General features: G+C 41.5%; 1 protein-coding gene across 4 annotated transcripts in view; it reads right to left on the reverse strand.

Moving 5' to 3' along the window:
* Positions 1 to 15,942, reverse strand: part of cyth1a (cytohesin 1a) — a 28,553-nt gene extending 12,611 nt beyond the window's left edge. Inside the window, exons 1-2 of one of the 4 annotated variants that reach the window (XM_086055271.1) lie at positions 15,669 to 15,942; positions 12,579 to 12,956 (exon numbers count right to left, since the gene is read on the reverse strand). In XM_086055271.1, coding sequence (XP_085911397.1) covers positions 12,579 to 12,660 — 82 coding nt within the window. In that variant the 5' untranslated portion in view covers positions 12,661 to 12,956; positions 15,669 to 15,942. Of the gene's footprint in view, positions 1 to 2,430; positions 2,659 to 8,012; positions 8,304 to 12,578; positions 12,957 to 15,668 lie in introns of those variants that run through there. The other 3 variants (XM_086055273.1, XM_086055272.1, XM_086055274.1) reach the window with 3 other exon arrangements.
* Positions 15,943 to 16,289: the final 347 nt, after the last annotated feature.

The following is a 16,289-nucleotide window of genomic DNA, read 5'->3' on the forward strand; positions in this document are numbered from 1 at the left end:
CATGCTAACTTGGTGGATAGCTGTGAAAAGTTAGCAACATAATGCTAATGTAAAGAGAGACAGAGAGAAGCACAAGACTTCACATTTAATTACCAGGGAGCTTTAAATTCCAATATACTACAATCGAAGACTCTAAACTGCCAAAGGGTTGACTGATGATTGGTTGCTATTAACCTATAGCATCACAAGCTAACCAGCTTCACCACACTTAATGTTGACTATCCATGGAAACCACTCCCTACAACAAGGTCCAGAGTCGAACAGAACAAAAAGAGGCCTCATCCAGGTTGGTACCAAGCGCGTGTCATTTCCCAGAACACAAGCAGCACCGCGGGCAGGAAACCATCCACTTAAATTAAATGCTGAGAGCTGCTTGTTTCCCTTCTAGTCGGAGAGTCACCACTTGGCCGTTAGTCAGCGAACGTCTGGCCTGGCCTGGCCCGATGAAAAGAGGCAGTCATCGGAAAGGGAGAAAGAGAGGGAGAGAGGAAAGAAGCAAGAAGGGCAAATGATGAAGGTGCAACTAACGCACGAGATCTTAATAGCAACGTGACAGAGGCGGACCAGTGTGAGGAAATGTCCCCATCCAGAAAGGGAAAGACCCACATGTACTCTCTCTTGCAAGTAGCAGTCTTGATTGTTATGCGAGTGCAAACTGAAGTAGCCTATTCCATTTTGGACTACATCGATTTTCTCCAGGCACGCTAGTACAGATGGTTGAAGCAGTTCCATGTGAGGGCCCGGTGACACATCAAGGGCAAAACAATTATAGCTCGCTCTCCCGCAACGCCACAGTCCGCTAATACCCATACAGATTGCCACGCTGGCCTAAGAGGCAGACATCTCATTTCCACCCAGATCTCAAAAGGGCTCTCCTTGGAAAATAAGGAAATTAGGATTCGGAGCGCTTGCAGGATCACTCAGTCCTGCTCCCTGCAGATGTGACCTAATTTAGGGAGCCACTCTCAAGTCCAAAACTTAAACTCATCACCTGTGACAGTGCTAATGATATAGCTACTGAAGACTCAGTCCGGATATGAACTGTTATTGGGTTCACTTCAACTTGGTTTTCATGAGCCTAGACACTATCAGAGCCCTCGCGCCTGAGTTGGACTGAACCAACCCAGGACTGTCAAGTCTGAAGACAGCCTAGAAAAGCCTGATTAAGTGTAATGTAATACATGTAAAGCCATGCTTTGTTTTATTGCGGTCCTTCCACCATGACTTGACTATAACATTTGTAGTTAAAGCAACAGCATCCATCTGGTCCTAAGACACGCTTCATCGGGCTTAATTGCCTCCACCGCCTCTTCTATTTAACATCTCTCAACATTACTCATTTATGTACAGTCACAGCCACATGTTATGAGAATACGTTTGTATCTCGCATGACAAAAAAAAAATTTGGGACACGGGTGTTGGACCGTCTTTACACTTAGTTATCTTGTTCTTCAATACCAAGGCGCCAATCAATGAACCCCAAGCCTAAGCCAATAAGAGCGCCGGCTATAACGAGAAGCTACTTCATGATGAGCTGTAATGTATTCAGCACCGGTCACAAGCACATGGACAATCAATCACTTGAGTTGGCCACTAACACATGGATGTCCGCATACACCACTGTCCATTAGGCTTCCCCCATATCATGATGTTGTTCCAGCAACAAAAGATGATGTAAGATTCATAAGCAGACAGAATGTCCTGACGACAAGTGCCACTGAGAATGCTGTGAGACCACACAGCTTCAGACCCAAAACCAAACAGCTTGTAACAAAGACGAGCGAGTGGGGGGTTTAAAAGGTAATGGCAGTCAGTAAAATGGGCACCATCCCAAAAGAACTTGCTCACCATTGACCTCCTGACTCTTTATTGCTGCACACATGAGCCCGATACAAGCTGGAGCCAGCAGACCACCAGTTATGAATCATAAATCCCCAAAGCATCCGACCTGGACTGTGGGAGGAGACGTCCTAAGAGAAGGAACGTTGAGTTGTCGTGACGCGTGGGATAGAAAGTGAGTTGGTGGAATGATCCCAGGGTGAGTTACTGTGGGATCAGGAGAATTCCTCAACAAGCGGCAAGTAAAGGGAGAGATGCTCGATCCTAGTATCATGAAAACACCAAAATCGTCCTTTATGTTAAAGCCGTGGTTCTTTCAGGCTTTGCTCCTCAGGATGAACTTCTGCGCTCAACAGATTTTTTATGATCTTGGGACAGTTAAACTTCACCCCACCCACTTTGAGAAGCAACACATAGCCCGGTCAGCAACACCAGAGTTCAATCCTTTCAGATGTCATTAGACCTCACCTCATGAGGCAATGAGACAAGACGTCCGACGCGGGACTGTTTTAGATGATCCTGATTGCCACAGAACTCCTTCCTGACAGATCGACCAAAAAAAGACTGATTCCCAAACACTTGACCACTTACCTGAATGACCAACACTGCAAAAGGTGTCAAAGTTTTTGCTCTCTTCTCAGTCCAAGACTTCCTTGATGAGACTAATTTAAAAAATGAATAAAACTATGATTCTGTCAGCTCATGTTGAGCACGGCGTCCATCCTCGTGAGGCAAAAATAGATGCTTACAGGGTGTTTTCCAGCTGTACAGCGGAGTGAGCGGCTGCTTGCCGGCGTTCTGCACGAGACACGTGGGAACCAGCCTCCCTCCTCCCCCCGTCTCATCCCTTTCTCTATTTTGCCTTCACTTGCTTTAAACGTGGAGGCTCCACCCTGTGGCCATTCCTTACTCTGCCTCCTCCTCCTCCTCCTCTCATACAAACACATGTAGGGAGGTGCAATGGGGAGAAAACAACAACACAAGAAACACGCATATCACAGATGTTCTTTATCTGATATTAGTGAACAGCGGCATATTGGATAACATGCACAGTCTTGAAAAGCAAATCTTATTGCAATGACTACTTCAAACGTCTGAGACTTAGTCATATTTTTCGACATTTTGGGCTGAAACCCTGACCCTGAAACCCAGAGCAAAACTCAATCTACTGAGCCACAATGGCGCCGGTGAATTATGATAACAACGACAAAAATCTTGGGATGGAATTTGTGAGTATGCGGCCATCTCTGGAGAAACCATGAGCCCCAACTAACGCCAGCAGACATGACTCAGCCCTTCACGCCGGGACACTCTCTCTCCTGACAAAGTCATGCGACTAGTCTTACTGATTAACGCCTACCTGCTTGACAATGCACGTCTATGCTTGGGACAATCATTTCTCTACACGGTAGAGAGTGCTCATCTTAGCGACACATGCCGAGACATTGTGCAAGATTATGGCTCGTTGCCTCCCGTGTATGTACGTGTGTGTCTTAACGGCATGTGGTTGCGACCTCATGTCTGCGTTGAGTGTAGTGAGTCAGTTAACACTCTGCTGTGCCTCAGATGGCGAAACGTCAATCCGAAATCCATGTCGTGAGTACAGACAACGATATTATGGTCTGGAATTACAAAGTATAACGCGGTTCGTGATTGCTTGCCGTAAAGCAAAGGCTTTCCCAGTTTGCCTTGATGCAGTAAGTTACCGTATATTGAGTAGACCCAATAGGCGTCTCAATCAGAAACACCCACAAGAGAGCACATTAACATCCTTGATTAACCATTACACGCTGGTTTTGTTTGATCGAGAGCGTCTTCACGCCCGGCGTGTCGTCGCCGCGACAACGGGCATCGTGAAACGATCGGCCGCGAGAGGAGTTGACAGTTTGGACTGTCTGGGAATTCTTCCGGGTAAAAGAACGCATTTAGAGAACGCATACATTAAAAAATACAGTGCAGCCTCCTACAGTGGAACAATCTCAAGATCAAAACTGGGTCGACCAAGGGCACAGAATGGATGATGTTCAACTTTAAGGTTATTTATGCCGGTGTCATTTTCACCTCCTCCTGCCACCATTGTGAGCACCGTGAGCCAAAATCTAACATGAAAGTTCGATTTTTGTTCAAATGTTGTTAGCTTAGTGAGGCCGCTGCGAAGGAATGTTGAAGGGAATGTCTAGTGAGGCTGCCACAGCTTCAGTGTCAAAGCAAACACGCGGACAAAAACACAAACATCCCGCAGCTGCACTCGCACAATCACACGCACGTAATCCATCGTCACGGGCGTTAAAAGATGCTGTGTTCATTCAATAATCTGGTTGTTTTTACACGCCGATGCAAACGCTTCTCAGGGCCCTTTGGAAGCGGAAGGAGCGTTTGGACCCACAATGCTCGCCTTTGTGATCCGATGGCAACTAGCCTCGATGCTTATCGTGGCCGGCCAATTATCAACATCCTCTCAGCAACTATAACACATCCAGACAAGCCTGTGAATCTCGAGCGCAGTGGTGGGAAGCAACAAAAAACTTGGTTGCTGCACTTGTGTACATTTGTAAGTTATTTTATTGGAGTATTTATTTTTCTGTTGAATTTTACTCCCTGCATACATATCTGTTCTACTTGCAAAATAGGCTCAGTACTTTTTTTTTTTTTTCAGTAGAAACAGATTTTCAAAATTGGTATGTTTTTACTTTTTCTTTTTTTCGGTACAGGAGTTGAATCAGTACTTATACTTTTACTAGTCTGTTTTTTTTTGTTTTTTTTTAACACAAGTTTTACCACTTCTGCTCTAGCAAAAGAGCATTAATCGGGGTCTCTATATGGTATTTGCCTACAATCTCATAATAGCCAATTTGTAGCACAGTCTGAAACAGAAGAATGCCACTTCCTGTGTAGTGTATTTTCAAACGCCGGGCTTCCTGTGTGTTGGTCTTTCTCACACGCACACACACGCACACCGCGAAGGGAGTGAAAGCTGAACACGCCCATCCTTTGGGAAAGCTTTCTTTTCTCTCGTTCACATCGTCAAAATGCTGGTGAAGTAGACGCAGGCCGGGTATTTGCTTTCTGTATTTAAAAAGGCACAAACTAAGCACGTCATATTCATAGTTATTGAGACTCCAGGTTTCTGTGACACTCCCAAGTCGTACCTGCAGACCTGAGCCGCCATTTTGCACCGAGGTAAACGCAACTGCTGGCATGTTTGTACTTGCTACACATGTGCCTCAAAAGAATTGAAATGGCAGCTCAGCTATTAAACACTTAAACGCTACTGAACATTTTATATACAAAATTATTCTCTAGGTTTGTAGCCTTGTTTGGAATAAAAAATACTCTCAGAAAAATGATCATAGAATGCAGAAAGGTATTTGTTAAATAAATACTAAATGACAAGTATTATAAAACCAGTAAAATGTTCTGAGTCTGATTGTAATTCCAATTTTTATTGTATGCATTAAGTGAAAAGAAAAAAAACGAATTTGCCGATTAATCGGAAATATTGGAATCGGCAAAAATTCCATATCGGACTATAGAACACAGTTGTATATTTAGTCTTTTTGTGAAGTCTGCTAAAATGAATAAAAAAATAAACTTGTTTTGACTAATATCACTGTTATTTAACCAAAGTTTGACCCCGGAATGTATTATTTCTATTCCAGGGGGAAATTTCTTGAAACAGCAAAGTCTTGGGGATTCCCAACTTTTCATGTGTAACATATTATTTGGCAATTCTCCATACACAAATGGTACATTAGCAACATGAGACCAGAGTAAAAACACAATCATCTGACTGCACTATAGTCGAAAATGCTGAGTTAAGGGGGGAAAAAAGGGCGTTGACCAACACAAAAACATGGGAAAACACAATTATGGCGAGACAGCGCGGGTTATCAAACCACCGGCGCATTAGCGCCGGGGACTTGCGGCGCAGCTATTCGTCATGACTACTTTTAACTCCACGGGCCCACCCACCACCACGCGGCACAGACAAATGGACAACAAAGCAGCTGTGTGGCCCGCGCGGAGTCTTTCTCCGTCTTATCGTGAGCATCACAAAGGAGCAACGGCAGCACATAACAGGATCAGTCAGCGAGACCAACACTAATACGATTAGCGCTCACGCAGTCGGCGTGGGCTAATTAACGCCGCCTGCAACAGTGATGTATTGTTGGAACCCGGGTCTCGTCGCTAGCATGCTTATTCGGGATTATAAAAGATTCAAAAGAAGGGTAATGTGAGCCCGGCATACGTTAATGTGCTGACAATGGCTAGAGACACCATGTCGGCGCTTCACACCTGCTGCCGAGTGTGCGCTAAACGTGAGGTTTAACCCACGTGTATATGACATGCTCTCTCGGGTAATCATCTCCTTAGACGGGTTTACATGGTGACTTTTTTTGTGATTCCAATTGAAATCACTCGGAAGATCTTTCGTCAATTGCTTACGCGTGACGTGATCTATCCCGATCGACCGATTACATGCGCCACTTCATTTTTCAGAGCAGCTGTTTTCCAGCCATTCGACACGCAGATCGATGAAAATATCACATGATTTAAGCAAGGTGGAGTTCAGTCATCCGGTTGGCACAGTAGTTGTGATTTTTAAATCTGTTAGTAAAGCAACAGCTTAATAAAAAGTTACACGTAACCGAAATCAAGCTTGCTCTTCGCACACAAACTCTGGTAGGAAGCCGCCGTTTTCAAGTGGTAAAATTGTCGTTCGGTATCATTTGAATCGGAAAACAAGGCTCCGCTGTACTGTAAACCCAGCTAATGTAATAAAGCTTTATTAGCGAACGTCTCAAGACGATGTCACATAAAAGTAGGTCTAGAGAGTTCTTGTTGGCACTTTGGACAAAGGGGCCTAACGGCACAAAGGAAAGAAAAATAAATTCTGAATTTCAAAATAATGTCTGACAGACCAAAACTATGGCGTTCGCGTTCATCTGTGTAATTGTATTTATGTTCTTTGAATGTTAGCTACAGAAAAAAGAAACAAAGATGAGATCTTGAATCTTAGATTAGCTCCCGTGGCAAGCAGAACAAGGTCATTTTCGTTGTGTTTACAAAAAATTATAATAATTGAAACTGATTTTGTGTGCATTTGTACTTAATTTTCACAGTGTTTGATGACTGCACACAGTGTCATAACGGTAAATAAAGTGAAGCGCCCATCTGAAAACTCACCACCTGTTTATTGACATAAACAAACCCACCAGGGGCCGCTTCCAAGTTTATCAAGGCCTTACTAGAGTGACGAAAACTGTAAATATAATTCTAAGATTCGGGTTTGAATCTCCTTGGAGATTTCATGTTCTCCAGCTTCTGCCCACATTCTAAAAAGATCAGTGACGACTCAAAATTTTCCAGCAGTTATTTGTATGTTGAGCGGCAACCAGTCCATGAGGTACACCGCATCTCATTCGAAATGAGATGGGATATTTTGATTGTTGTTCGCTGCATTTCCAGTTTGCAAAAGTGGTGGTTTCATTGCTGCCTTGTGACTGGTAGCCAGTCCTGGGTGATAATTCTTGGAGGTGCCCATGGGCAGGGCTCACATGCCCAAGGTTGCGTTCTGCTTTCCTGTGATGGAATTTCAACCACCCATTTACTACAGCAATTTTCCTCATTAAGGTCAGATAGAGCCTGTCCCAGCCCAGGCACACCCTGGACTGGTCACGTCAAACACAGTGCACGTAAGACGTCCATTCACACTCATATCGATGGACAATTTAAAGTATTTGCTTAACCTGACATGGACGTTTATGGAATGACACTTAAGTACCTGGAGAAAAACACACTCAAGCAGGGGGTGGGGACACATACAAACGCCACACAGGTACCAGATTCAAACCCGGAACCTCAGAATGTGAGGCAGACGGGGGAACCACTGCCCCATCGTGTTGCTGAGTATTTTCAAATAAAATTCCGTCCAAAACGTACAAAGTACTCCCATATATACAAATGGCTAAAAAAAAAAAAATACACACACAGAACAACTTTTTAAAGAAAAATTATATTAAAAAGACTGAAATTAAATGCCAACAGGGACTTCCGGAGTTTGCTCAAATGCCAAAGTTTCACTCAATCGTCACAGTTGAGTATTACATGAATATGCTTTCCATCGTATTTATATAAATGTTAATGTGACGCCTTAAAAGAGTTTGACTCACCTACGCCGTCTTCAGACTTTAACACCATATTGTCTGTCTGCCTTGTCTGCGCGCTACTTTAGAAACCAACACTAAAGTTCGACGAGTCTTTCCAAGCGCCCAAAGTTAATTTCCTCGGCCTCTGATCACTTTTCCACACAACTAACAACTAGATATGTATTATCTCGGTAGAAGTAGGTTCTAGCTAGTTAAAGCGAGCGGTTTGAACAAGTGGAAGCTCCAGGCAAAAGTCAACCCTTGTCCTGTCGTTTCTGTGCGCGTACGCGCCGCTGCCTGTCAGGACAGCCGGAACTACGACCAGCCAGTTCCATTCAAAATTTTCACAATAAAACACCAGAGACGTGTTGGGCATGCGCGTATAGCGGAAATATATTAAATACAAGTTGGGATCCACAACTGATTCTAAGAAGTCACAGAGGAGGACAATGGATTATAGTAACAACAGAATGACATGTATTTATGCTAACAAAAAAATCTTATTTTGAAGAAAACTACATATCCGAGTGGTGTCCTTTTGTCTTGACGTTACTCGGGCGAAAGGTGCAGCCAAAGGGCCTGATGACGCGTTCAGGGCCCACCTCTCCACTCGGGTTTGTGCGCTTTCTCACGCGCACACACAAACACACGCAAGGAGTTGGGGAGGGGCGTGACAGCTGGGCCGTGTGGGGGCGGGTAACTTGATTGACACATACAGCAGTTTTCACCACTTCTGCTGCCACTTTTTTGCTACTCTTTTTTTCCCCTCTAATATATATAATGCCCACGTCCGCTTGTGTTAGTTTAGAAAAACAGGAAGAACCTGTTGCATGTGCGGTGAAACATAAGTAACACACACAGTCAGATGGCAGCAAAGCACTTAAAACAAGAGGACCATCCAACACCATGCATCAATGTGCACAATCAAAAACCCATGTTACATAAACGACTGAAGTCAATAGTTAAATTACTCAACACAAACAAACCATCTTCACATGAGGCTCATCAATAGTATAAGATAGCACACAAGCCTAAATAACACGCTACCACAAAATGACAAGACATCGCTTGTCACACACATAGACAAACAACCATATGCACTAGCCCTTTAAACATACGTTATTAATGAATGAAGCCCATCAAGAAAACCAAAATTCCACCAGATGGCGCCAAAGTAATAATTTTGTTGTTTTGGCCTGAGCATAAAAACAAAGAACAGCCGTGATTTTTTGCTAGCAAACCCATGGGCTGTCACTTATGTAGCGCTTTTCTACCTTGGCTACTTAGTGAATAACAGAGGATAGGTTCCCCGTAAAAGTCCATTTTCCCTCATATATCCACTTTAGAACATCGGCTGCACAATTAAAAATGTTTTTTTTTTTCCTTTCCAGTGACTCTTTAGTGCCGATCAACCAGAAAGGGGCCAAGCCTGCTGTTGCATGCTCACGAAGGCAGAAGAGCTGGAGGTGAAGGAATGCTGCTCTGTGACAACCTGTGAAAACAACCCCCGGCTCGCACGCGCTACATGTGCGGATTCCACGCAGCGGTGTCAGGTAATCGCCACTCATCAAACACGGCATTGTTCCTCGGAAAGCTCAGGACCACAGTTCATTTGGGATGGCTTTGCGCTGTATGTGAATGCCTCACTTGTGTTCAAGCGTCACACAACAATGCAGCCAGTGTTGAGGCGAACGCTTAGAACGTTACTACTGTTGCAGAAAACATGGGAAAAATCACAAAAGGCTTCTACTTTTGAGTTCTTCACTCACTTCAATGTAGTGATCAATGCACAGCAAACGCAGTCAACAGTGACCCCTGTCGGTTATTTCTATGAACTACAGGCCGGCCTGCAGAGACGAACTGAAACAAGAAACAAAGTTTGTCTCTATAGACAGACAGAGCACTTCAGCAAGTTTTAGCATTGAAATGCATGAAAATCAATCAATCATGATCATATAAAAATACTTTATATTCAATTAATTTATTTGTAATAAGTAAACAATGAAACAACGAATATTTTAACTAACAAATTTTAGTGGAGGAAATTCTTAAATTGATGCAATATAAGGTTTAATCTAATCATGTTATTCAGGCTCATTTTAAAAATGTTATTGTTTATAATTAATCAAATTCATGATCCAATGATTTATTTATCTATTATAAAATAAAACAATTCCAATGAATTCGCATATGTAAAGCAGTTTCTAATAAATTAACAATAGAATAGATCCAATTAAAATGAACCGATTTCACTCAGGCTCACATGCACTTCACACCCAACACCCCCCGCCCCCCGACGAAGCACAATACGTACAATATCTTCTGTACATTTTATGCTTGCGTTTTTTTATTTTTTATTTGTTCAATTACATTGACAATATCTTTAACGAGTGGTTTTCAGAACGTATGGAACCATAAAATAATTTGAAAAAAATGGTATGGTCTCTTCGTATTGTGGCTTTTCACCTATTGGCACCGCACGAAAGATGACTCAGCCGCAATCATCGAGTTGTACGGCTGCAAGTCTGATTTTGAAAGCTGCCGTTTTCCTTCTGCAGGTGCACGGTGCGTTAATGACAGCTTTGACGGGAAAACCACGCTGTAATTGCCTAACTGCGAGGCAGAAATAGGCCTGAATGATTGATTGCTGACACGCGTGATGTGAATGCCACACCTCTGGCTGCTTGCATGTCAATTTTACTGCCCTCCGGCCAAATAGCTTGCGGAGTGCTAAATATTGTTTCCTATCTTGGAAAGCAACTTTGGACGACCATTATCTAAATCGGGTGTCATGTTACAGCTCATGTTTATTGTCCAATATAAAAGTGAATTACACATTGTGTGTAGTTAACACACAATGCAAACCGCCATAGATGGGCTAATGAATATCATCGATAGTCAGATAGTGTTATAACCTTTTAAGCAACTTAACATTCCCTTTAAGCAACGACTTCAAACCACATCAACACATGTAGACTGACAATATAACAATACTCACGGGCATATATTCTTTATCCTTTATTTAATCTGTCCGAAACGGATCATTATTCAGTGAGAGTCAATCAAGATTAAACATTTGTGAGGCCTTCAGGGGTCATTTGAGGTTGCGTGACAGCAGCCAGTGAGATTGTGCTGTCACCGCATTACCACACCACAACCAACACCAATGGACTTCCCCATTGAGAATACACGTCGTCTCCTTACACACACGAACACAATACACATACACGTAAACATTCACACTGTCACACAAGCGCAACGCTGATTCAGACGTTTGGAAATCAGCGACACTTCCCTTTGCGTCGCACTCCGTCAGCAGCTGATTTGCCGCAACCCATCGAGTTGTCAACAACAGGCGGAATGACTTGAATTCCCCCCCCCAAAAAAAAAATTATATATTATATATATATATATATATATATCTTTTTTTTATTATTTCATATTATATATATATATATATATATATATATATATATATATATATATATATATATATATATTTTTTTTTTTTTTTTTTTTTACGTGTGAATGCTGGGAGTCAAGCAATCACACTAAGTATGTTTGGCCAAAATATATTTTCTAATATAAAATGCCGAGATTTACACAAATTTTATTTCTGTTAAAACCTATCTTTTGTAAAAATGCTGAGAAACAATCATTATTCCCAATAATGTTGTTGAGCATGTAAAAATCTGTTTTTTACGAAGACGGGAGAAGCCTTTTATTTTTTGTTATTATTTACTATGAAAATGCTGACAAAATTGTTACTTATTGTGTTTGACAAAATGCTTTATTGTTTTGCTGTTGGGTGTCAAGCAATAAAAAAAGGTTAAATTCTGAGAGACAAGCATTCATGCAGTAAATTTATATTTTCCTATCGTGGAACTGCTTAGGGTGTCGTTTTCCTTCTGGTGATTGATTAACATATCAAGTTTTCTCAGTCAAAACAGTATTTGTTACAAAACGTTGGACATTTTCCGCAATCCTGTCGCAATCTGTCTCAGTGACGTCAAAGACATTGCCTCAAATTTGCACAAATTTTCCAATCGTACTTTTTGCGCACTGCACTGCTCACGGCCACTAAAAGTACTGCCAATTTAACGTATTGACTTTTGTGGGTCACACTTTTAAGTGAAATGCATTTTCCAGTTGAAATGGCAGTGTAACAGCATGCTGATGTGCCAGGTACATCTTCAATAACATCACAAAAATGTGAAAAATAAAACAAAAAAAATCATCAGGCTGATTCTTAAATGTTTTGTCCAACCAACCAATCAGAGAGTGGAAAAAGTCTGATGTCATAATGAAGGCCAGCGTTCCGGCCCTGTGAGGATGAATTTGAAATCTAATTGGTTAAAGAACAGATACTAATATAGTTCAAGTTACAACTACTCTAAGGGCTCATGGGTAGGTTTAGATTGCCCTGGCAACACATAGAAGCTGAAATCTGATTGGACAAAAAAAAATCTTAACATGTACTAGGCACAATAGCAGCATGGATCAAAAATATTTTTTTTTAAAAATGGAACAAATATTATAACTTAGGCCAAGAATGGCGACAAAAAAGTTTTTTTCAATTTAAGAGGTTACCTGCAGCTTGCTGGAGCACCTCCACGGCTGGACACAAGAACGAGTGAAGGCTGGACACGCAAAGTTCGCTCACTGTGCCCATGTCTAAAATGGTCCAAAATCGAATTTGTAGAAGACTTTTCTTAAGATTCAAAGATGCCAAATTTAGAGATGTGACTATAACTGGGAAGTAGGTATTCCACTGAGAGGTTCTTGGGCAAATCCAGAATAGTTGGATGAATATCGCCGGATTCACTTCATCTACACGCGCGTGTTAGAAGGCGCAGCTTGTTTTCCAAGGCGGCAACTGCTTCCGCTTTCACCCGGTTCCTCTTCTTGTGTTGGTGTCTCGGTATTTCTCCATCAGCTCCTTTCTCTCACTCGCTCTCCAAAACCACGCTAGATGGTGTGAAGAAGTACTTTTTCAGCAGTCACAACAACCACTATTAAAGATAAATGCATGTTCCATAAACTGGGTTAATAAGAGACAATTTTCCCGATACAGGGCAGTCCCTTATTATCCCCGATTACAGCTCTAATTATTTTTGTAGTTAAAAAAAACATGGACAGCAGTTAATAAGTGCACCATCACTAAACAAATTACATTTCTATCTGTATATTTTTATGGCAGTTAATGGCAGCGTAATCGCTCAACAGTTTCTAACGCATCCAACACCAAAATTTGGGTCCTCTTCAGGAGAGTTTTGCTCTGACTTTTCTCTGGCCAAATAACAACGGCTGCCATGATATTGCATCGTAAGGCTTTTCCCACATGGCCCCATGTGACGTCACATCAAGACGCATCGGCTGCCTGGTCACACGAGTTGACCTGCGTGTGAAACGCGATGTCAGTCATCCTCAAGCGAAAATGCCGCAGTGCCGCATCAGCCCAGTGGAGTCAGCACTCTCCTCGACTTTTTAGTGCACGCTCCTCAGTTTGGACTGGACTGACAGGAACGTTCAAAGTTGAAAGCAAAGTTAGCCACAAGGTGGAGGCATTGTGCAACTACAAGAACGGTGTCTACTCACAACTAAAAGAGGACATTTTATGGACATAGGAGTTTTTAATGGCTTGTATACAAATTAGGGATGCAACAAACGATTATTTTAATGATCGATTAATCTGTCCAATAATCGATGAATTGGATGAAAAGCATGTTTTGATTTCCATGTCTTATCAAAAATGCCATTATTTCAAATTTGGAGTGCAGAAAATGCACAAATTAATTACGATTCATTGACTGGTTTGGCCCTGTAATATGTCAGAAAATTGACAAAAATATCAATCATTGCTTTCCAAAGTAAACGCAAATGTTTCATTTTCATTCAACGCCAAGAGATAATCAATCAGCTTTCATGGAGGACCACAGAAATTGGATATTTACTGTGGAGAAGATGACATTCTGAGAATTTTGACAATTTTACAAAAGGTCACAAAATGATTCATGAATTTCCAAAAATAATTTACCAATAAACAAATGAGATTTGAACCCGGAACCTGAGTTGAGTTGAGTAAGCATAGTTGTCAACCACTACACACGGTGCCATTTACCTCCGACATAAAAACGCTAACGTTAGCATCCTCCCCAGAGACAGGCTCGAGCTGAACACTAAATATAGACTTAATGTGCAGATCACAGCATCAAACTGTCACAGTAAAAACGTCCGATGGTCACATCTCATGCATTTTAATGAGACGCTCTCGCTTTTTAACGTTCATTTCTGTGTCGTACTTTGTATTTTATTATTAGCATCCACAGCGTGGGTCCCCTGTGATTTGGCTGCTTTGCAGCTACTTTGACAGCTCCTCTCTTCTCACTGTGCTTTTGTTCATGACAAGTTCTGTGTGCATGTGTTGTCAATCATAATGGAGGGAGGGCTCACCAACATGACCAAAACAAGCTGCCTCAGTTCAACTGCAGAAGAACACGTGTGGTGGTAGCAGTACAGGAAAAAAAAAAAAGTCAAATAAAAAAGCACCGAGCGGTCAGGCCCTTCTTTATGTCAGTAAGTGCCATTTCCTATTCTATGATTATAATCATTACTGATACCCTTCTCCTACGTAAGATGTTCACTGAGATGAAGTCAAACGAGATTTGCCGATGGAAGTTGTGTCCTTGTGCAGTCGGATGGCATAAAAATAGTGACAAATTTATAATTAGATACTACTACTACTACTGCTACTACTAGTAATAATAATAATCAGGGATGTTCAATACTTTTTATATACCGATACTAGTACCAGTATTCACCGATACTGAGTACCGTTACCACAAGTACAACATTTCATTAAACACAATGACAAAAAATTGTGACCAAAGACTTTGCTTTCAAATGCCAATGATGATTCACCAATGTGTCAATCCGCCTCAGTATAGTGCTAACTACTGGGAAGGAGGTCTTACTAAATGTCAGATTTTTTGGGGGGGCTTAAGTATCGGTGGCTGTTATCAGCTGCTATATAAATATATATGAGCAGTGAAAATAAATATATCAACAAATAGCATAAAAGCAAAACAAATGTAATACAGTATACAAACAATAAAATAAATGTAAAAACATATTTAAACTAGAAAATGTTTTTTTTTTTTCATATTAATGAAATGAACGTTTAGTATTCAAATACTCTGCCCTAAAATAATAAAACACATATCAAAAATGTGTAAATAAAAATTTAATAATAACAATTCAAACAAATTTAAAAAGATATATAAGACATATCTGACAAATAAAAGACACCACTGCTCCTGATATATATAATAACCATTAATTTGTCACATATATTCATTCTTTTCGTTGGAAACGTTGCAATGAGGCCAGTGCTTTCTGCTGCTCTATTTTGAGATGCACTGCAAGCACAGAATACTAAAGTGATGCATAATTGATACAAAAGCCTCCCTGTCATCGCCTCGCCAACATCAGCACATTATGATCAATCATTTTGTATCATTTCCACCTTTGATCACATTAGTTGCTCAGTACAGGAGTAGCGTGCCGTCATATCTGCAATGTGACGCTTAAGAATACATCACATAACACATTTGTTTCCTTTATATACATATATCTCGCAAGTCACATGGTAGATGTGAGGAAGACTTGTTAGGGACCAACCTGGGGTGTCTCCCTCCATCCTGGTGCTCCTCTGGCGGCGTGAGGGAGTCTCAGTGGCCGGAGGAGGGAGGCCGGGTGGGCGGCAGCGAGCTTGTCACCTAACCGCCCGGAGCAAGCTGGAAACCTCCGTCCGCTATCTCTCCCTAATTCGGGGTCCTCCTGCTTGACGGAGCCTTCGCCTCGCCACCTTGAACTTGGACTTGACAAAACACCAACTCACGGTTTGTGTACGTGTTGTCAAACGAGGGCAGCTGCACTTCTGACGCCGCGGCTCGGCTCACGCAGGCCCCGCCCACCTCTAATATGACGTCACCGTCCAACTTCACCCATGTCAAAAGTTGGGCGTATCTCGTTATTTTTATTTGATTTTTTAAATATTGATTATGTGTATGTTGAAATACATTGATATTTTCATTTTGTTACACAACAATATTTGTGAATGTTTGAAATCAATAAAAAATAATTTTAAAAAAGTTGGGCGTACCTATAACCCGTAAAACAAAACAAAACAAAAAAAAAAGTTGGGTGCATATTTTTCCCCATTGTTAGTCTTTAAATGCAAAGATTTACATAAGATATCGGGAATGAATTTGTACCTTTCAATGTATTTTCTGTGCTTTT

This window comes from Filicampus tigris, chromosome 16 (assembly GCF_054856515.1).
Source record: "Filicampus tigris isolate MCC_2025a chromosome 16, RoL_Ftig_1.0, whole genome shotgun sequence".
Classification (NCBI taxonomy): Eukaryota; Metazoa; Chordata; class Actinopteri; order Syngnathiformes; family Syngnathidae; genus Filicampus; species Filicampus tigris.